The sequence below is a fragment of the Taudactylus pleione genome, unplaced genomic scaffold (assembly GCF_031769625.1).
Source record: "Taudactylus pleione unplaced genomic scaffold, aTauple2 ptg000006l, whole genome shotgun sequence".
Classification (NCBI taxonomy): domain Eukaryota; kingdom Metazoa; phylum Chordata; class Amphibia; order Anura; family Myobatrachidae; genus Taudactylus; species Taudactylus pleione.
The window spans coordinates 1,238,813-1,262,781 of NW_028284409.1; the positions used below are offsets into that span (position 1 = coordinate 1,238,813).

At 37.8% G+C, this 23,969-nt stretch overlaps 1 protein-coding gene across 1 annotated transcript in view; it reads right to left on the minus strand.

Annotated features, from left to right (window-relative positions):
• Positions 1-23,969, minus strand: part of LAMA2 (laminin subunit alpha 2) — a 901,593-nt gene that overhangs the window by 548,230 nt on the left and 329,394 nt on the right. Inside the window, exons 10-12 of the mRNA XM_088452064.1 lie at positions 23,252-23,412; positions 6,897-7,037; positions 5,747-5,923 (exon numbers count right to left, since the gene is read on the minus strand). Coding sequence (XP_088308190.1) covers positions 5,747-5,923; positions 6,897-7,037; positions 23,252-23,412 — 479 coding nt within the window. The remainder of the gene's footprint in view (positions 1-5,746; positions 5,924-6,896; positions 7,038-23,251; positions 23,413-23,969) is intronic.

Below are 23,969 nucleotides of genomic sequence, written 5' to 3' on the forward strand. Positions count from 1 at the left end.
TTCTATTTTGATCTGTTCTGTGCTCATCACAGAGTAAAAAAAAGCCTCTCCCTTACATAATTTTTGTAACTCTTTGCTATGGCAAGTTGGGTAATATGGGTTTCAGGAGAGCCATTTAGCTTAATTCAGGTTTGGTTCAGGATTGGATTAGCCATCACCTGTCAAGCCCTGTATCTACTTCCCTTGTAACACTTGCTGGCTACCAGAGAATCAGGTCTCCAACTTTGGGTTTGCTTTTCTTGTATACGTTGATCTTGCCAGTCTTTGGTTGTGGTAATATCTGATTGATGTCTGTGCATCTCTGCTGCCTGCTGACTTCACAACTGCATTACTCCTGCTGATTTTGCAGACTTTGGAGTGGTTTGCAAGTTAGTCTTCCTCCCGCATAGATCCTTTACCTCCCTGTCTCCAAATGCACAGTCAGTGTGCTGATTACAGAACTTGTATCATACTTGGGAGACACCTCATCTCGGATGCCTGCTTCTCACTATTGTGGGGATGGGACACTGGTTGGTGCGGCCTAGATGCAGTAACTGTCCTGATTGAGCTGCTGCTCTCTGTGCAAGACAGTCACTTTCCTAGGAGCCGTGTTTTGTCCTGCTTATGGCTCTCTATGCTACTAAAAGGTGTAATAGGAATGCGCTGATGTATAAATAATAAATAAAAAGTGTATGAGTATAACTAAATTGCAATTACAAAAATAGTGTGTTTTACTGAAATAAAAAAGCAACAATTCAACTAACATACATAAACAACCACTTATTACTATAAAATATTAATATGTGTAAAAATAAAAATTTTAGTTAAAAGGACTCTCAATTAAGTAGTACCAGTCTCAATAACATGTTACCAATATCCAAACAATTACAGCAATCAGACTGTAAGCTTCCAGACAGTGACACAGTGTATCCATGTGCTCATTAGTATTCAAATCTCCTGGTATATGGCAACAATGTGTCTGTCAGTTTACAAATTGTTTGGTGGAATTTAATACTGTGGCATTTATATATTAAACAACACATTTAGCTCATATATTGTATATCCAGCGGGTGTACAGTATATAAAGTCCTAATGCACTGCCAGCTCCACATTTGGTAGTATATTATAACTACATCTGATAATTGCTTAGTCACAATCCCAGTCCTGTAATAAATGTTAATGGTCACTTCAAGAGTCGGCTGGTGTAAATAGTTGTGCGACTAAGGTACCAGAGACAATTGACTTAAAAATGACAAACTATACCTTAGAATTAATACTGGTATTCAGTAATACCACCTCTCTCCTGGCTGTTTCATAGCTCGGCAGTATGAGGCTGCCACCGGCCGTGATGTCCAGCTCAATAATGGGCCTTGAGGTGCACAGTGATGTAATGATTTTAGGTCAGTTTTAATCTCCAAAGCCCAAAGACACAACAGCAAAGTGTTTTGTACACTTCTGTGAACTTCATCAAGAACAAGTATTCATAATTTTTTGCTCTCTATGCATTCATGTTCTATGATACATATATGTTAGGTTTTCCTTGTGTTTATATGTTGTACTTTGTGCAGTGTTCTACTTCACCTTGCAGCATGATGTCCATACAGTGCATAGACCACCTTGGGGTTACTTGCAGTCTCCACACTGCTCTCAGGCTCTGGTGAACATCTTTGCTGTTTTAGATTATGTCCCTATAGACGGTAGTGCCAAAATTGACAGTCTGCTCATCATTATTTATTACTGTTTGCTAAATAAACATCATTTTATATATCACTTGTTTATGATACTGCCATTGATACAGCATTCCAGAAAATCCAGGGATATGATAATATTGGACCTGGTTGGGGGAGGGGTACTGAATGTTTTAAAAACAAATGATCATGCCCCCTCATTTAAAAAATACTGCCACTGGCATTACTATTAACAAAAACTAAAATCAGCGATAGGTAAAGTGATTTGATTACCTAACCCAATAGCAATTTTCTCCAGCTTCTCATCAGTAAGGGGATTTCTTGGCCCTAGCAATGAAAACTACACAACAACACACACACAATCAAATTGTAGGAAAAAAATGAAATTAGATGTAATACTGTATATATCAAGCATATGCTATATACCTTCTATTCATAACAGAATCTCACATGGATTTACCCTAACACCATGTGTCTTTTCATCTGCTTTACCTAAAACTAAACTCCAGAGGGACTCACTGTACTTTATGATAATATCCTATTCCATTTCAATTTAACATTATATATATATATATATATATAATTACAATGGCATCACTGGGGGGGCAGACCACACCAGGTGTCACCCTCAGCTGGGGTGACACCAAAATTCTCAGTAACCTGGAGCTGAGCACTGCACTGAGATGAAATTGTGCAGTGCCAGGCACTCAGTCACTAAGAAGGAGATGGCAGTGCAGGGAAAGTCTATGGGGGCAGTCCGGCATCTCTGGGGGCATTTCATGAGGTCACACCCCTTCCCATTTAGACCATGCCCCTTTTTGGTGCGCACCAAATGTCATCGACCCCAGTGACAACACCATATAATTGTCCTACCAATAAGTACATATATGCCATAACATCCATTATATGTTATTTAGAATGTATGCTCTCATGAGCAGGGCCCTCTACCCTCTTGTGCTTCTCCTTACTTACACTGTCATCTACTCCTCACTTCTACACATAGGCAAACTGCAAAGTAAGAATGGATACTTCACATGTGGTGTTACCATGATGTTTGGCCTAAACCAGTTTAGGGATATGTAATTGTAACACATTGGATGTAATTTGAGTTTTCACTCTCCAGGTTTGGATTTGAAAACTTTATCCAATGTATGGCGGTTTACAGTCTGCATACTGTACTAAACCAAAGATTTGTAGCTTACCCCCATAATATCATAGTAGAAAAAACCCTCTTGGTCACAAAGAGCTTGATTCGGAGACGGATGCAATGGCGATATTTATACAGATTGGGTGATTGTTTGCCAGTGCACAGAGGATCCACTCGCAAAGTAAGTAACAGTTAGGGGTATATTTACTAAAGTGCATGTATTTAGAAGTGGAGATGTTGCCCATAGCAACCAATCAGATTCTACTTATCATTTAGCTAGCACCTTCTAGAAGATAATAGCTAGAATCTTATTGTTTGCTATGGGCAACATTTACACTTCTAAAAGCCCGCACTTTAGTAAATATACTCCTTAGTTAGCATTTGGGGGTGGTAACAGGGAGGTGGTCAGAAAAACGCAGGCGTGTCTGACCATTTGAATGCCGTTTCATGGGCGTGCATAAATTAGTCATTGCTATTGCATTTGAGGCATGAGAGCTCTCGGTGTGCTAGGAGATCTGCAGTGGTTTCAGCTGGTCAGATCTTCCACAAGGGCAAGATGGCTGCTCGATGTTTGTTGATGTTACCAATATTTATGCTTGTACGCAATATCGGACACAGATGAGAAGGCAACAGTGGGCGTCCCTATGCTCAGATAATCTTTGCAACCATTAGCATATTTTTGTGTACAAAATCACAGCTGCGATCGCGATATTGTCCATCTGTGAATCAGCCCCAAAAGTCCCTAATAGTTATATCAATGTATAAATGGCAACCAGCACCCTTGTGCCTATAGGGAGACAAGACAAGTGCCTAAAGAGAGAGAAGACTGGATGAAAAAAACTGCATAAGCTGCATGAGTATTTTATACTATTCAATTCAGCATAAATAACAAATTATAGCGACATACCTTTTTGCAGATTTTTGTGCATATTTTGTCTTTATTACTATGAATATGTTCTGCATTTTGAAGAGCATAATAAATATATCTCATTGTACCAACCACTGTCAACAACATGAGTCTTTTTGATTTCTTTACTCATAATATATTATCAATTCTTGCTGCAGAAAGTAATTTGCTATAAATATCTATTAAGTGAACTTAATATACTAATGTTACTTCCTGCAGTGTATTCCATTAAGACCTATTAGTCCTAATCCTCTCGTAGACTATAATACCAGCTTTCCATCAGATGCCTTGTACTACAGTTTGTAGTATGTGTCAACATCAGAAACACATAGAAAATAAATAAATAACAAGTCAAATCTGCAGGAATCATTGTGATGGTAATATACTTAATCATTCGAGTAAAAAGTGTCATCATGACTGTAATTCACATGATGTAACATGACAGTTAAGATGTACTATGGTAATTTGTAAGAGCTTTCAGCATTATTGAAGTATCAAAAATTTATATGGTTCACTTATTAAGTCAAATTGTTTCATTCAGATAGAAAAGCCTGATACTAAATCACAAAAGACCAAAGTGTTACATTTGGGTGAAAAACTCAGGTTGTTAAAAGCAATGTGTGCACACTGTTGCTATTATTCCATTCAGTGAATAAAGATACAATTATAATACATATCTACAAGAGAGCATGAAATACTTTGTAGTTATTGTTGATAAAAGCTTAGCCCAAGCAATTATAGAATTGTGATTTATTTTTGGAAACCAATATCGTGATTGGGCCATTCAAATATTTCTACTTTGGAACGCTGTAACTTTTAATTTATTTTTCCAGGAAATTAACCAAAAAAGAAACATTTATTAAAATGACCCAAATAGGAGGTTTATATAAGTGGATGGTGTATTGGTTAGCATCACTGCCTAACAGCACTGAGGTCTTGGGTTCAATTCCCACCATGGCCCTAACCATGTGGAGCTTGTATAAAGCAGGAAATTAACCAGGAAAATAAATATTTATTAAATGGGCAAATATTCTCTGCAAAATGCTGCAGAAGGTCTTTTGGCTTGCTTAATGTTCACATAAATGATTTATTTTTTCCTGTATTAATATTAATTATTAATATTATACTGCATATATATATATATATATATATATATATATATATATATGTATATGTATTAACTGGTATAGTTACAGTACCAAAGGAAAGAAAGGATCATTGAATGGGAAATAAATAATAGCCTATGGAGTTATGTATGTTTTACCACTTTGTATGGCCACATATAAATTAAAGAATATAATAATAATAATAATAATAATAATAATAATAATAATAATAATAATAAGCTGGCTCAAATAATTTAAAAAGTTTTTAAAATAGAAGCTGTAGTTGGCAACTGGTTGCATATCCAGATTATTGCAGATAAATGGGCTATGCACATTTGTTTGAATAATTGCCTACTGTTTACACATATATACACCATATATAAATCAGTCTTTTCTATGCTATAGTAATATAAATAATTTTAAAAACTTAATGAAAATTATTTAATGTTCAATACTTATACTGTAAGGCAGGTTTTAGCTGCTCCCTCATGGGTTGTATACCTATTAGAACTTGCAGTATAATGTTCTACTTGCAGCTCTGTCTAATTTAGAAAGCATAATAGTTACTTTCTATTTCATGCAGATGTCAGTCTGGGAAGTTTAAGATCCCATTTCTTCTCAAAAGTTCAACAGCATTTATGGGAACAGTAAGATAAAATAGAACACAGGTACTCAAACTTGGTACTCAGAACTCGAAAAAATGCATGTTTTCCAGGTCTCCCCACAGCAGCCCAAGTGAAATAATTAACTCCACCTGTGGAACTTTTAAAATGTGTCAGTAGGTAATGAATACACCTTAGCACCTACTGGGTAAACTGGAAAACGTGAACTGTGTGGGATCCTGAAGATCGAGTTTGAGAATCACTGAAATAGAATAACAGTCACACTGAGGTTTACAAAGTATAAAAGTGAGTCTTACTTTATTGTGCAAATAAGGAGCTGGAGCTGTCCAGTAAATGACATCCAGAAGTCCTTGAGATTGGGCATCTACCTTTCTAATGCTCAGTTGCTGGGGTCCATCAAATCTATCCTTAGTTGGTGCAACCTTGGGGTCACCATATAATTCTGTAAGGTACCACCCATTCATATCAGTGACCTAAAGATAGAAATGATTTGTAACAATGTAGTCAAATATAGTTGGTCCGGGGAATATCTTTTTTTCGCTATACTGTACTTATAAATTCTCTACACTATTTTAAGTACAATGAATACTACTTAGATGTATGTCTTCAAATGATAATTTTGATGCATGGCCATAAGTGATTCAGCGTAGAATATAATAGTAATTCCCATAATTTACAAATGACTGAGCCTACGCAACCAGCAATTCACAAAAGTAGCATGGGCATGATGACTGTCAGCAAAATGAGTGCACAAGATACATAGAAGTCCATTACTTACAGATTGTAATTTGTTGCAGAATAAAATTACCATTGGCTCAGCGCAAGGTACAAGCCATGAGTCTAGATATTCTACAAGTTAGGGAGTCTAACACTAATAGAATATAAAATATATTTTTGTAGTATACAAACTCTGGTCACAGTTGGAAAACATGTGTAAGTCATTGACCAAGTGCATTTGGTTATTCTCCATAAAAGATATGTGACTACTATAAACAGCAACCATGTCCCTAGGTTGCTTGGAACATACAGCAACAACTGTCATGTTTACTTTATCTCTTTTTATAGTAGGTTATTATTTTTGCTCTTAAGTTTTAATGAGAAAGTCCTGTATCCCCTTAAAGCCCAAGGCCTCAGGATTTCACTCCAAATGCCCCATCTATAACCTGCCATCACTATACTCTTTTCTTTGTGTGATAAAAAATGTCTCCTGAATACACAAACATTTGTCTTCTTGTCTCACAAGGGCTCAGATGCAGAAACAAAGTGAATAATGTCTTACATATACAGCTCACTGCAAGCGCAATGCTTTTATGTTTAAAGATATTGTTAGCAACACAGAGAGAGAGAGAGAGAGAGAGAATACACAAATAAATGAAAAGATATGATATCTTAAAGTAAATAAATACCAAACTGATGAACATAATAACAGTTCATTAATGCACTTACCTTGGTGTAAGTGAGGCGAGAATCTATACAGATATTTGAAACCCCAGAGCAAAAACACTGATCACAACCTCGAGGATTGTCACGCTGGAGGTTGAAGAACCCATGTTTACACACATCACAGTTATCTCCTTGTACATGTTCCTAGAAAAGACATGTCAAAATCATAGATAAAGCATGTTCTGTATCTGTATCATATACACATTCAAATAAGAAGCTACCTTGATTTCCATGGTAGTATGCAATTTACAATGAGGTAGTTGCCCATTAAATTGTAACTACATATGTGTCTTCATACACTGTTGCTATAGTCAAACCAAACAGCCCCCCCAGGTCTCATGCAACTTAGCCACACCAAGGGGTATATTTACTAAAGTGCAGGTTTTTAGAAGTAGATATGTTGCCCATAGCAACCAATCAGATTCTACTTATCATTTAGCTAGCACCTTCTAGAAGATAATAGCTAGAATCTGATTGGTTGCTATGGTCGTTAACAAACAGAATCTGTGATAAATTCATGGACCTACTGTATGCGTTAACAGGGTAAATTCACCCATTAACATGCTCTTAACTGGGATTTTTTTTCAGGTCTGATCAGAACCAAAAAAAATTCCTGTTAAGTGCAGCTAATTGCATAGCTCCAGGGGATCAATTAGCTCGCTGTAAAATACTGTGTATAATTGAATTTCTCCCCTTAATCTGTATAAGGGCTACAATGTAGCTTTGTTCTCACACCAAGTTCAGTTGTAAAAAAAAGATGTCATGCCAAAACCTCTTGGAGTGTCGGGTGTCTTGCGCTGTATGGTGAATAGATGCTAGGTGTATGAGGACACATCTATATATACAACTTTTACATTTGTGCAGTAGAAACAATTCTGGCAAATGTGGTAACTATAGCTCATATTATGGTACAGGTGTAGAGCCATGCTATTGTTTCTTGGAATGTATGTATTTACCAGACTGTACCAGACCTTTTTTACTTTTTTTTTTTTTTAAATGTTTTAAAATAACAAATATTATGAGTACCACTGTCTGTAGTCTCAAATGCGTTTAGCAAAGACTAAAAAGGAGCCTATGCAATATTCACTTGTAGGGATTATATAAAAAATTTATAATTTTACTAATATATTGAAGCACCGTAATACATGTTTAGTCTTGTGTTTTGTAGCTCTATAATCTGCAGACATTGGCAATCAAGTAAGAGGTGTAGATGACTATTTATGAGGCAAAAAGCAATAAATCCTGCAAAAAAAATGGAATGTTTATATAGGATTTAAAGTACTTGCTATGGCCAGCTCTCCAAGTGCTAGCCCTCACTGGGAGCATTCTGCGATGCCATGGAGAAGCCTATATAGACAGCTGTAATGCAAGTAACTACAGTACAAGTAAATCAGCTATCTTCCGATTTCTAATGTTATCTAAAGGGGGCTTTTAACTGGCACTGCCCACAGGAAAAAGTGTATTTTGATGAAAATAAGGCACGTTTAGAATGTATATATAATATAAACTTCAATAATTCTACTATTCAGTATAACAAAAAAACGCAATAATAAATATTAAATGTAAATATTTTGTTTCAAAAATTGATGCCTTCTTTTTTTGGGTTCGTTTAGAAGATTTATTAGTTGAAAAAGGCATCAATTTCTAAAGACAGAAAGAGAATATGTACATTAGTTTACTATGGGCTTTTTTGTAAATCCGAACAGTGCTATTATTGAACAGTACTAATCTATAGTAACACAGTTAGATTATCTGTAGTAGGTGTTTAATTACCTTAGTAGAAATGGCAAATCCTATCCCAATGTGGGTACTGGAAGGCACTACAGTATATGTTAAGTTTTTGATCTTTGGAGTGCCAGCATTTCTGCAAACTTAACATATCTATCTATCTATTTACTATACTGTATAAAGTTGGCTCTGACCTTTCCACCAAGTTCGATCTCAGTACGAGGCAAAACGTAATCTTTCACAGACATCTCAGCTAGGGGTGAGCGGGTTCGGATTTCTGAAATCCGAACCCCCCCGAGCCCCCCCGATCCGAGGCCGATCCGAGTAAGGCTCGACTTTTCCCTCCTGACTCGGATCTGAAATTGAGGCAAAACGTCATCATCCCGCCTTCCGGGTCTCGCGGGTTTTGTATCTTATATAAGGTACCCATGTCGGCGCCATTTTCTCACTCGGCTGTGGACAGTGAAGAGGGAGGGTGGGAGTTAGGGCTGGCTGGGCTGTGTAGTGTAGTGTAGTGCAGTGCAGTGTTGTGCTGTGCTGTGCTGCGCTGCTGTTGTCCATAGGGGCTGTGTCCACTCCTCCAAAGTCCATAGGGGCTGGCTGGATTGTGTTGTGCAGTCAGTTGTCCATAGGGGCTGTGTCCACTCCATAGTCCTGTGCAGTGTCCCAGTCCTAAAGGGGTGCTGTAGTGTTGTCCAGGGGATGCTCTGTCCATCAGGGGTGCTTCCCCCAAGTGCAAAAAAAATAAATATATTTTCTGTGTTTGTGAATTGTGTGCACAGTAGTCGCACGTGCATCAACAAAGTAGTGCCAAGGGTGCGCCTGTGTCATAAGTAAAGGGCCGGCTGGCTTGACCATTGAAGGGTGCTGTAACCACCAAAGTGCACTCCAAACAAAATAAAAAATATTTTCTGTTTGTGAATTGTGTGCACTGTGTCTGCACGTGCATCAACAAAGGAACAGCGCCAAGCGTGCGCCTGTGTCCCATTAGTAAAGGGCCGGCTGGCTTGTCCGATAAAGGGTGCTGTAACCCCCAAAGTACACTCCAAACAAAAAAAATATATATTTTCTGTGTTTGTGAATTGTGTGCACTGTGGCTGGACGTGCATCAACAAAGTAGTGCCAAGCGTGCGCCTGTGTCATAAGTAAAGGGCCGGCTGGCTTGTCCATTCAAGGGTGCTGTAACCCCCAAAGTACACACCAAACAAAATAAAAAAATATTTTCTGTGTTTGTGTGCGCCTTAGCTGCACGTATATATCAATACAATATAAATGGAGGACCAAACTTTCTCCGATAAAAATAAAATAGGGAAAGATCAAGAACCACTTCCTCCTAGTGCTGAAGCTGCTGCTGGGAGTTGTTCATCATCCCAGAGAGGAAGTAGGAACACCACTACTTTTACTAAACAATTGACCCTCCAACAGTCCCTAGCGAGGAGGATGAAGTACGACAGCAGTCATCCTGAAGCAAAACGTATAACTGAGGCCTTGTTGGTGTTAGACGTGCGTCCGGTATCCGCCATTAGTGCAGTGGGATTTAGACAATTGATGGAGGTAGTGTGTCCCCAGTTCCAAATCCCATCTAGATTCCACCTGCATCCACAAAGCAGCAGTGACAAGCGTGCGTCTGTCTGTTAAAAGGTGGTGTAACCCTCAAAGTGCGCTCCACAAACAATAAAAAAATTCTTCTTTTTTTTTCTGTCTTTGTGAATTGTGTGGGCTGTAGCCGCACCTGCATCCTCAAAGCAGCAGCAACAAGCATGCATCTGTCTGTCAAAGGGTGGTGTAACCCAAAAAGTGCGCTCCAACCAAAATAAAATAATCTTTTTTTATGTGTTTTTGTGTGAAATGTATTCGCAGTAGCCGCACCTGCATCCTCAAAGCAACAGCGACAAGTGTGCGTCTGTCTGTTAAAGGGTGGTGTAACCCTCAAAGTGCGCTCCACAAACAATAAAAAAATTATTCTTTTTTTTTCTGTCTTTGTGAATTGTGTGGGCTGTAGCCGCACCTGCATCCTCAAAGCAGCAGTGACAAGTGTGCATCTGTCTGTTAAAGGATTACATCGGTGACAGTATCCAAGTAGGTATGTCAGACAGTCCATACATGTACTGGCAGGAAAAAGAGGCAATTTGGAGGGCCCTGTACAAACTGGCTCTATTTTACCTGAGCTGCCCCCCCTCCAGTGTGTACTCCGAAAGAGTGTTTAGTGCAGCCGGGAACCTTGTCAGCAAAAGGCGTAGGAGGTTGCTTCCACAAAATGTGGAGAAGATGAATTATCAACTCTTCCAGGGAGACCAGCCTCCAGAACGTACAGAGGGACCTGTGGTGGTGGATTCCAGCAGGGACGAGTTAATAGTCTGTGAGGATGAGGATGTACACAACACTGAAGAGGGTGAGGTATTGGTGGATGAGGACGACATCTTGCCTCCGTAGAGCCAGTTTGTGCAGGGACAGATTAATTGCCAGCTTGTTTTGTGGGGGCCCAAACGAACCAATCATTTCAGCCACAGTCGTATGGCAGAGCCTGGCGCTGAAATGATTGGTTTGTTAAAGTGTGCATGTCCTGTTTATACAACATAAGGGTGAGTGGGAGGGCCCAAGGACAATTCCATCTTGCACCTCTTTTTTTTCTTTGCATTATGTACAGTTTGGGGCCTAGTTTTTCAAACTGCCATGCTGTCTGCCACTGCAGTGCCACTCCTAGATGGGCCACGTGTTTGTGCCGCCCACTCGTGTCGCTTAGCATAGCCTTTTGGACATAAAAACATTATTGTGAGGTTTGAGGTGTTCAGAATAGACTGGAAATGAGTGGAAATGAAGGTTATTGAGGTTAATAATAGCATAGGAGCAGAGAAACCAACACATGCTGTGATTTTAGCTGTTTTTATTCTTTTTTTTTTTTTAAATACAGATCCAAAACACAAAACCCAGAACCCAAAACACGGAAGGGTGGTTTTGACAAAACCAATCCAGATCCAAAACACGAGGATAGATCCAGATCCTAAACCAAAACACGAAAAGTGGCCGGTGCACACCCCTAATCTCAGCACAGATGACGTTTTGCATTGTTCTGAGATCCGAACTTAGTGGGAAGGTCAGAGCCAATACCGCACCACTCATTTCTACTATATATATATATATATATATATATATATACATATATTTATTAGGGATGTGCAGGCTCGGATAGGTTCGAGTTGGCACGCCGAGTTCGGATTTTGTCCAGGAATGATGATGTTTGTCCATGCAAGATGACATTTTGACTCTTTCTGAGTACCGTTTTTTTGGAGGGAAAAATCCGAACTCGTCATGCAAACTCAAACCTATCCGAGCCTGCACATCTCTAATATATATATATATATATATATATATATATATATATATATCTATATATATATATATATATATAGAAATTGTATCCACCAATATCGTTGGATGAAGGCACTCACTTAAAACAAATCACTTTATTGAGTCATCTTAGACAAAAAATTCATTATATCCGTTTATATCAGACACCCCTTCATTTGTGTCGACGTTTCGGTCTAAAGACAGACCTTTTTCAAGACAAGTGTCTTTACTAATATATCAAAAAAGTAAATATCTAAAGAAAGAAAAAGAAAAAAATGAAACACATCAAATCAAATAACAAAGTCTATCTGGCCCCATTCTATAAAATACCCCCTAAAAATTTTTTTTTACAAACATACCATTAGACCTGTGAACTCAAACAATATGGTTCACCGTCAAAAGGATGTCGTCGGAAATCAATTTCTATGAAAAAAAAGGGCAATACATACATGAAATAACATTATACACCGGAGCATGCTCTAACAGCGTCCCAAACGCCATCTGACAAGTGGAACAATCTAATAAGACAAACACATGATAGTCTCTTAAACAAAATATCACCGTATTGGAGTGACCATCAACATTCATCCCCATATAGGATATCACCATACATAATCCAATATGTGAAATTACCCATACATACACATGTGTGAGCCCATGACCAATAACAAGCGTCAAAATCAATCCCAGTAGGTGACTAGCAATCCATCACCACTAGGAGACAATTGAAATGACTAAGTGTGACCCCCGCTAGGGGTGAAACATACCTGTATCAACAAAACTCCAAGTAGTTCAAAGGGCCCGCATACATAATGCTACTCAATAGTAATGCTCATCAGAACGACCATATAGTGCTGTATAAAGACCAATATGGGAATTATATGTGTGAATAAATCACCATATATAAAAAACTTAACCCATAAAGAATAACATAAGAAAAAATATGTAAATAAGGGGATAGTTAATAACCAAACATTATTAAACATTGATTTGTATAGAGAAACATAAAGCATGTGACTAGTGCCTAAGCACAGAGTAACAATACCTTCATCAGCAACATCTCAGTCAAATAAGCAATCCGTGCGGGAAACACTGCCCGGTCGTGTTGGTCATCAGAATGCCGATAACATAATGTCCTTAATGCTCCCTTTAAATACCTCCTATACTCGCGCTCAAACGAGTATGTCATCGACCCGCGTCATAGACTCCGGACGCAATGAGCTTAGTCACATGACTGAAAACATACGGCGGCCATCTTTGAGGCCAAAAATACAGCGTATTAAGGGCAACCCATGCCCATACATCCAAAACAGAACCATACCAATTCATATCATGAAAGGACTACAACGACCATCTCAAAAGATGGATAATATATACACACAACAGGCAGACATTGCCCATAGTGGCAATCACCCCATAAATAGTATGTCATCAACCCGCGTCACAAGACCCGGACGCGATGGAACTTACTCAAATGGCTAAAAACATACAGCGGCCATCTTTGAGGCCAAGAATGCAACGTACTAAGGGCAACCTATGCCCATACATACAAAACAGAATAATTCCAATTTAGATAATGAAAGAATACCAATAGTATATACTAATAACAGGCAAATTTTGCCCATCATAACAATCTCCCCATAAATAGTATGTATCACTAGATATAGAACAGGACCAGATAGAAAATGAACCAGAGAAACCCTAACTGAATACCATATGTGGACCTTACCGTATATAGAACATTGTATAAACCCACAAAACACATACAGAAATAATAAAAAGAAACCCTAGATAATAAGTACTAAAGAATAAAATACATATAAATATAAAAATAAAAATAAAAAAATAAAAAATGAAAATAATAAATCAACAAATATAAACCAAATAATACACAATATATAAAAATTTAACAAAACAAAATATATATACACATGTATATACATACATGTACTCACACCCACCTATACATACACATGAGCATACATATACCCATATATACATATATATGTACATACAATGAAAAAAATAACTAAACACACATAATAAGAATATACATAAAAATATATATGAACAATAAAATGAAAAATATCAAAAACATACAAAATAGAAAAAAAACACCTGATGTAGTGCAGGATAAAAAAAAAGAGTGTGATTCAACAACACCTACCATGTAAAAACCAAGGATAGAATCCCAAAGTAAAAAGTGAAAAAAGAAAATGATACACCTAAAATTACCATCCAAACCAAAATAGACCACCAGTGATCATAATAATCTAAATAAAAACACCCAGTGGGTTATGTTCATTAAGACCACGGGGGGCTACAGTATCCAATGTGTAAATCCAATAACACTCTTACTTTTTTAGGAGAGTCAGTCTATCACCACCTAGCTGAGGTGGTGGAATCCAATTTATTAATTTGCACTTCAAACTTGCCAAGGAATGCGATTTCTCCAGAAAGTGTCTGGGAACCAGTTTATCCGTAGACTTTGTTTGGAGGGCTGCCCGTATTGACGCACGATGATTGGCCATGCGGTCACGGAATCTCCTTAATGTCAGTCCCACGTAGTATAAACCGCAGGGACAAATTAAAATATATATAAGGTGGTCTAAATTACAGTGTAGTCAATATCGGATCTTAATTTTACGTCCCGTATGAGGATGAGGGAAGGTGGGGCCAGTAACCATTGCACTGCATGATATACAATTACCACAGGAAAATGAACCAGGTTTTTTGCTCATTAAGTCCAGGGTAGTAACACCCTCTTTGGGAAACACGGTAGGCCTCATCAAGAGTGCTTTCAAGTTCGGCCCTTTTTGATACGCCATCATCGGTGGATCCATCTTTTTGAATGGTAAAGAGGGATCCGAATGAAGAATCGGCCAATGTTTCTTCAAAGATTTGTTAATTTTGTGAGAATTTCTATCAAATTTACTGGTGAAGATCATCCTATTTGGTCTCTTCGGCTCCACTAATGATTCATCTTTCAAGAAAATATTATATGCTTTAGTAAGACATCTAGATAATGTACCTTGTGTGTAACCACGGTCCTTAAATTTCATAGACATTTCTGTCAACTGTGTTTCCCTTTCGCTCACATTGGAATTAATTCTCATGACCCTCAAAAATTGTGAAATCGGCAAGTTTTCCTTAAGGGCCGGGGGATGATGGCTAGTCGGAAGCAACATCAAATTCCTATCAGTTGGTTTCCTATACAAGGTGGTGGATAAAACACTTTCTTTAACAGAAATGGATACATCTAGAAAATTAACAGATGTAGGATCAACTTCAAATGTAAAACGAATTGGAGTGTTCAATGTATTTAAAGCAGAGACCATTGCTTCAAAGGATGCAGTAGTTCCACGCCATAGGAGAAAAATATCGTCGATGAACCGGCAGTAAAATAATATTTGAGTACCATATTGGGAGTAGATGAATTGTTCCTCGTAATGTGTCATATACAGATTGCGTAGGAGGGCGCCAAATTGGAGCCCATCGCCGTTCCCGTCAATTGCATATAATACGCGTCTTTATATCTGAAGTGGTTATATTTCAATACAAACGATGCCAGTTCAAGGATGCATTCTATAGACCCAGCTTCCACAGGACTCTCCTTCAAGGCCTTCCTGAGTACATCCAGACCTTCATTATGTGGAATCACCGTATATAAAGAGTTGACGTCCATAGTAGCCAGTACAACATCTTCATTTAGATTAACAAATTTCTTTATTTTCTGCAAAAAATCCCCAGTATCACGAATGAAACTAGCACTGTTGAGTACCAGCGGTTGTAGTGCACTATCGACAAAAATGGCAAGAGGTTGTAGAACTGAACCAATAGCAGATACAATAGGTCTTCCGGGTGGACACGGGACCGACTTATGGATCTTTGGCAGTGTGTATAGTATCGGGCATCTTGGATGATCAACTGTAAGAAAGTGCCATTCGTCTTCATTGATCCATCTGTGTAAAAGGGCTTCTCCAAGAAATGTATCAATTTGGCATTTTATATTAATGATGGGATTAGTGTCTAACTTGAGATAGACCTCTTGATCAGACAGCTGCCGACAAACTTCTGTGTCATAATCTACCCAGTCCTGTACCACAATCGCGCCCCCTTTGTCAGCAGATCTAATTACAATATTAGAGTTTTCTCTTAATCGTTTCAATGCTGATAATTCCTTACGAGGTAAATTGTTGTATGATTTAAGTGGATGGTCTTTACTGAGTTGATTTTGTACCAGTCTAAGATAAGTCTTAAGACTGGCATTCTTGGACTGGGGATCGAAGTAAGATTTCTTTTTAAACGCTGTCTGCTTTGGTGCCGGAGTAGCTTCATCAAAATATTCTTTTAACCTTAAATTTCTCCCAAAACGAAATAGATCTACTGATTGATTAAATCCACTGTTATGATTAGTCGGTACAAATGAAAGGCTCCTAGCTAATAGGTTAATCTCGTCCGAGTCAAGGGGTATTTTAGATAAATTAAATACCGCATTTACATTCGCCGCCTGCGGGCGCGCCTCCATGTGTCCACCCCTCCTCGGATGGGGTCTCTGGTTCTTAGGTCTCTTCGTTCTTTTATTATTGGTACTTGATCTGGACCTATTTCTAAAAAATCATTGTTCCTTGTGGATGGATAAGTACTATCAATGAAATCAGTATCTGAGGTTGAATATGATGAACTACTTGGAGTTTTGTTGATACAGGTATGTTTCACCCCTAGCGGGGGTCACACTTAGTCATTTCAATTGTCTCCTAGTGGTGATGGATTGCTAGTCACCTACTGGGATTGATTTTGACGTTTGTTATTGGTCATGGGCTCACACATGTGTATGTATGGGTAATTTCACATATTGGATTATGTATGGTGATATCCTATATGGGGATGAATGTTGATGGTCACTCCAATACGGTGATATTTTGTTTAAGAGACTATCATGTGTTTGTCTTATTAGATTGTTCCACTTGTCAGTTGGCGTTTGGGACGCTGTTAGAGCATGCTCCGGTGTATAATGTTATTTCATGTATGTATTGCCCTTTTTTTTCATAGAAATTGATTTCCGACGACATCCGTTTGATGGTGAACCATATTGTTTGAGTTCACAGGTCTAATGGTATGTTTGTAAAAAAAAATTTTTAGGGGGTATTTTATAGAATGGGGCCAGATAGACTTTGTTATTTGATTTGATGTGTTTCATTTTTTGCTTTTTCTTTCTTTAGATATTTACTTTTTTGATATATTACTACAGACACTTGTCTTGAAAAGGTCTGTCTTTAGACCGAAACGTCGACACAAATGAAGGGGTGTCTGATATAAACGGATATAATGAATTTTTTGTCTAAGATGACTCAATAAAGTGATTTGTTTTAAGTGAGTGCCTTCATCCAACGATATTGGTGGATACAATTTCTATGTTACGGACTTTTTAGTCTTGAAGTGCACCCTGACCCAAAAATTTTGTATGAAGGTGTGAGTGCAGGACTTTCTGGATTTTATTAGTCACACTCCATTGGTTTGTGATTTTCTGATACCCACCACTATATTGACATTGAAATAAAGCATCGTCTTTAACAAATTCAAAGTGACCCAGAGATACCCTATATCCATGGCTCAAGGGGGTATGGCTCTTTTGGATGAGGATATTTTATCCCAGGCTGAGTCTGGGGCGATTTCATTCACAGATGAGGAGGCTGACAAAGTGTTATTTGAGAAACTAGATTTTGATACTCTACCTGCAGAGTCACCTGTCGATCTATTTTATCGATTATTAAAACTGCAAAGAAGGGAAATTGATCTTCATCTTCATGGCCAATTTTTATCCGCATTCCATAGGCGTAAACAAATTCCACGTGGCTTTCGTATCCAAAATATCCCTACATTGGGGAGGAATAATCCTGTTTTTTGCTCACGATGGTGCGCAATATTAAATAAATGTTCACTGGACTTAATTGTACTAGTTATAGAAGAGGTCAATGGGGAATTATAGAAGGTAAAGGGGCAGATCGCACAAGCTAACATCACAATTACACCTTCCCTTAAAGATGATAAAAGCACCAATTGGTTAGATAGGTTGAAAAATCAGGTTGAAACCTACAGAAAGGATCTTATATCATTTAAGCGTAAAAAATTAGTTACTGTGGCCTCTGACTATAAAAACCATCATGTATACAGATGGTTGTTAGGGGATCAAGTCAAACGGGGTGGCTTTTCACGTAGATATACGTATAGAAAGCAAGCACCTTCTGCCACTTACGATACTGGTTCATCATATTCAACCTCAGATACTGATTTCATTGATAGTACTTATCCATCCATAAGGAACAATGATTTTTTAGAAATAGGTCCAGATCAAGTACCAATAATAAAAGAACGAGACCTAAGAACCAGAGACCCCATCCGAGGAGGGGTGGACACAAGGAGGCGCGCCCGCAGGCGGCGAATGTAAATGCGGTATTTAATTTATCTAAAATACCCCTTGACTCGGACGAGATTAACCTATTAGCTAGGGGCCTTTCATTTGTACCGACTTATCATAACAGTGGATTTAATCAATCAGTAGATCTATTTTGTTTTGGGAGAAATTTAAGGTTAAAAGAATATTTTGATGAAGCTACTCCGGCACCAAAGCAGACAGCGTTTAAAAAGAAATCTTACTTCGATCCCCAGTCCAAGAATGCCAGTCTTAAGACTTATCTTAGACTGGTACAAAATCAACTCAGTAAAGACCATCCACTTAAATCATACAACAATTTACCTCGTAAGGAATTATCAGCATTGAAACGATTAAGAGAAAACTCTAATATTGTAATTAGATCTGCTGACAAAGGGGGCGCGATTGTGGTACAGGACTGGGTACATTATGACACTGAAGTTTGTCGGCAGCTGTCTGATCAAGAGGTCTATCTCAAGTTAGACACTAATCCCATCATTAATATAAAACGCCAAATTAATACATTTCTTGGAGAAGCCCTTTTACACAGATGGATCAATGAAGACCAATGGCACTTTCTTACAGTTGATCATCTAAGATGCCCGATACTATACACACTGCCAAAGATCCATAAGTCGGTTACATGTCCACCCGGAAGACCTATTGTATCTGCTATTGGTTCAGTTCTACAACTTCTTGCCATTTTTGTCGATAGTGCACTACAACCGCTGGTACTCAACAGTGCTAGTTTCATTCGTGATACTGGGGATTTTTTGCAGAAAATAAAGAAATTTGTTAATCTAAATGAAGATGTTGTACTGGCTACTATGGACGTCAACTCTTTATATACGGTGATTCCACATAATGAAGGTCTGGATGTACTCAGGAAGGCCTTGAAGGAGAGTCCTGTGGAAGCTGGGTCTATAGAATGCATCCTTGAACTGGCATCGTTTGTATTGAAATATAACCACTTCAAATATAAAGACGCGTATTATATGCAATTGACGGGAACGGCGATGGGCTCCAATTTGGCGCCCTCCTACGCCAATCTGTATATGACACATTACGAGGAACAATTCATCTACTCCCAATATGGTACTCAAATATTATTTTACTGCCGGTTCATCGACGATATTTTTCTCCTATGGCGTGGAACTACTGCATCCTTTGAAGCAATGGTCTCTGCTTTAAATACATTGAACACTCCAATTCATTTTACATTTGAAGTTGATCCTACATCTGTTAATTTTCTAGATGTATCCATTTCTGTTAAAGAAAGTGTTTTATCCACCACCTTATATAGGAAACCAACTGATAGGAATTTGATGTTGCTTCCGACTAGCCATCATCCCCCGGCCCCTTAAGGAAAACTTGCCGATTTCACAATTTTTGAGGGTCATGAGAATTAATTCCAATGTGAGCGAAAGGGAAACACAGTTGACAGAAATGTCTATGAAATTTAAGGACCGTGGTTACACACAAGGTACATTATCTAGATGTCTTACTAAAGCATATAATATTTTCTTGAAAGATGAATCTTTAGTGGAGCCGAAGAGACCAAATAGGATGATCTTCACCAGTAAATTTGATAGAAATTCTCACAAAATTAACAAATCTTTGAAGAAACATTGGCCGATTCTTCAATCAGATCCCTCTTTACCATTCAAAAAGATGGATCCTCCGATGATGGCGTGTCAAAAAGGGCCGAACTTGAAAGCACTCTTGATGAGGCCTACCGTGTTTCCCAAAGAGGGTGTTACTACCCTGGACTTAATGAGCAAAAAACCTGGTTCATTTTCCTGTGGTAATTGTATATCATGCAGTGCAATGGTTACTGGCCCCACCTTCCCTCATCCTCATACGGGACATAAAATTAAGATCCGATATCGACTACACTGTAATTTAGACCACCTTATATATATTTTAATTTGTCCCTGCGGTTTATACTACGTGGCACTGACATTAAGGAGATTCCGTGACCGCATGGCCAATCATCGTGCGTCAATACGGGCAGCCCTCCAAACAAAGTCTACGGATAAAACAGGTTGACAGACACTTTCTGGAGAAATCGCATTCCTTGGCAAGTTTGAAGTGCAAATTAATAGATAGGATTCCACCACCTCAGCTAGGTGGTGATAGACTGACGCTCCTAAAAAAGAAAGAGTGTTATTGGATTTACACATTGGATACTGTAGCCCCCCGTGGTCTTAATGAACATAACCCACTGGGTGTTTTTATTTAGATTATTATGATCACTGGTGGTCTATTTTGGTTTGGATGGTAATTTTAGGTGTATCATTTTCTTTTTTCACTTTTTACTTTGGGATTCTATCCTTGGTTTTTACATGGTAGGTGTTGTTGAATCACACTCTTTTTTCTTATCCTGCACTACATCAGGTGTTTTTTTTCTATTTTGTATGTTTTTGATATTTTTCATTTTATTGTTCATATATATTTTTATGTATATTCTTATTATGTGTGTTTAGTTATTTTTTTCATTGTATGTACATATATATGTATATATGGGTATATGTATGCTCATGTGTATGTATAGGTGGGTGTGAGTACATGTATGTATATACATGTGTATATATATTTTGTTTTGTTAAATTTTTATATATTGTGTATTATTTGGTTTATATTTGTTGATTTATTATTTTCATTTTTTATTTTTTTATTTTTATTTTTTATTTTTATATTTATATGTATTTTATTCTTTAGTACTTATTATCTAGGGTTTCTTTTTATTATTTCTGTATGTGTTTTGTGGGTTTATATAATGTTCTATATAGGGTAAGGTCCACATATGGTATTCAGTTAGGGTTTCTCTGGTTCATTTTCTATCTGGTCCTGTTCTATATCTAGTGATACATACTATTTATGGGGAGATTGTTATGATGGGCAAAATTTGCCTGTTATTAGTATATACTATTGGTATTCTTTCATTATCTAAATTGGAATTGTTCTGTTTTGTATGTATGGGCATAGGTTGCCCTTAGTACGTTGCATTCTTGGCCTCAAAGATGGCCGCTGTATGTTTTTAGCCATTTGAGTAAGTTCCATCGCGTCCGGGTCTCGTGACGCGGGTTGATGACATACTATTTATGGGGTGATTGCCACTATGGGCAATGTCTGCCTGTTGTGTGTATATATTATCCATCTTTTGAGATGGTCGTTGTAGTCCTTTCATGATATGAATTGGTATGGTTCTGTTTTGGATGTATGGGCATGGGTTGCCCTTAATACGCTGTATTTTTGGCCTCAAAGATGGCCGCCGTATGTTTTCAGTCATGTGACTAAGCTCATTGCGTCCGGAGTCAATGACGCGGGTCGATGACATACTCGTTTGAGCGCGAGTATAGGAGGTATTTAAAGGGAGCATTAAGGACATTATGTTATCGGCATTCTGATGACCAACACGACCGGGCAGCGTTTCCCGCACGGATTGCTTATTTGACTGAGATGTTGCTGATAAAGGTATTGTTACTCTGTGCTTAGGCACTAGTCACATGCTTTATGTTTCTCTATACAAATCAATGTTTAATAATGTTTGGTTATTAACTATCCCCTTATTTACATATTTTTTCTTATGTTATTCTTTATGGGTTAAGTTTTTTATATATGGTGATTTATTCACACATATAATTCCCATATTGGTCTTTATACAGCACTATATGGTCGTTCTGATGAGCATTACTATTGAGTAGCATTATGTATGCGGGCCCTTTGAACTACTTGGAGTTTTGTTGATACAGGTATGTTTCACCCCTAGCGGGGGTCACACTTAGTCATTTCAATTGTCTCCTAGTGGTGATGGATTGCTAGTCACCTACTGGGATTGATTTTGACGCTTGTTATTGGTCATGGGCTCACACATGTGTATGTATGGGTAATTTCACATATTGGATTATGTATGGTGATATCCTATATGGGGATGAATGTTGATGGTCACTCCAATACGGTGATATTTTGTTTAAGAGACTATCATGTGTTTGTCTTATTAGATTGTTCCACTTGTCAGTTGGCGTTTGGGACGCTGTTAGAGCATGCTCCGGTGTATAATGTTATTTCATGTATGTATTGCCCTTTTTTTTCATAGAAATTGATTTCCGACGACATCCTTTTGACGGTGAACCATATTGTTTGAGTTCACAGGTCTAATGGTATGTTTGTAAAAAAAATTTTTAGGGGGTATTTTATAGAATGGGGCCAGATAGACTTTGTTATTTGATTTGATGTGTTTCATTTTTTTCTTTTTCTTTCTTTAGATATTTACTTTTTTGATATATTACTACAGACACTTGTCTTGAAAAAGGTCTGTCTTTAGACCGAAACATCGACACAAATGAAGGGGTGTCTGATATAAACGGATATAATGAATTTTTTGTCTAAGATGACTCAATAAAGTGATTTGTTTTAAGTGAGTGCCTTCATCCAACGATATTGGTGGATACAATTTCTATGTTACGGACTTTTTAGTCTTGAAGTGCACCCTGACCCAAAAATTTTGTATGAAGGTGTGAGTGCAGGACTTTCTGGATTATATATATATATATATGATGGGTTAGCTGGTGGGTATTCACTGTTTATTATGGCATTTTTTGTTACATTATGTGGTGTCAACATATGCAAATCAGCATATTTTTATATATTTATGTATTTGTACAAACATATACAAATCAGCATATTTGTATATATTTATGTATTTGTACAAACATATACAAATCAGCATATTTGTATATGTTTGTCTTAGCAAATATATTTGACAGCACATTATATTGATAACCAGTTAAGATTTAGATATAAAGACAATCATGTTAATTATTATACAATGTTACAAAATATGTACCTTGCAAATACATGGATCAATACAGGGGTCTTCATTTATACTGCCTGAAATGCTGCAGTTACACTTTACACAATATGGATATCCGATGTATCCCAAATCACACTGATTGCATTTCTCCCCTCCATAGCCAGGTTTACAATAACATGATCCAGGTAATAAGTCTAGAGAGAGAGTGACAATACATGGTCAATTAAGGCTGAAATTTGATTGAGTTAATACTTTTAAAGCATTATATAAACCTGATCATTCCAGTAATTCACCACCTTGACCATGGTCGCCACCAGGACTATTCCCGGGACCGCCCCGAATAAGCTGCAATCTGTAAGGGGGGACCCATGTTATTTGACCTGGGTCAAGTTGAAAAACTGCTGATTGGCTGTGAATGCAGAGACCCGCCTCAAGGGAATGACATGCAGGGCAGACACAGGTGCAGTGTAAAGTGGATGACCCGAGAATAGTCCAGGTCCAACGTGTAGTAGGAAAGGAGTCTTAGCTGCTGCGCCACGGTTTAAAATGGTGTACATTGAACTGGTCCAGACCTGTGATTTTGATCTGAAAGTGGAATTAGTGACCATTGCTACCAGTAGTATAATGATATGAGGCACAGGGATTACAGTTACCTTGGTTGCATTATGACCCAGGAACCAGTAGCCTCTTAAGGGTGGAAAAATAGGTGGTCCCCATGCATTGTTATACATCAAATAATTACATCTGCTTT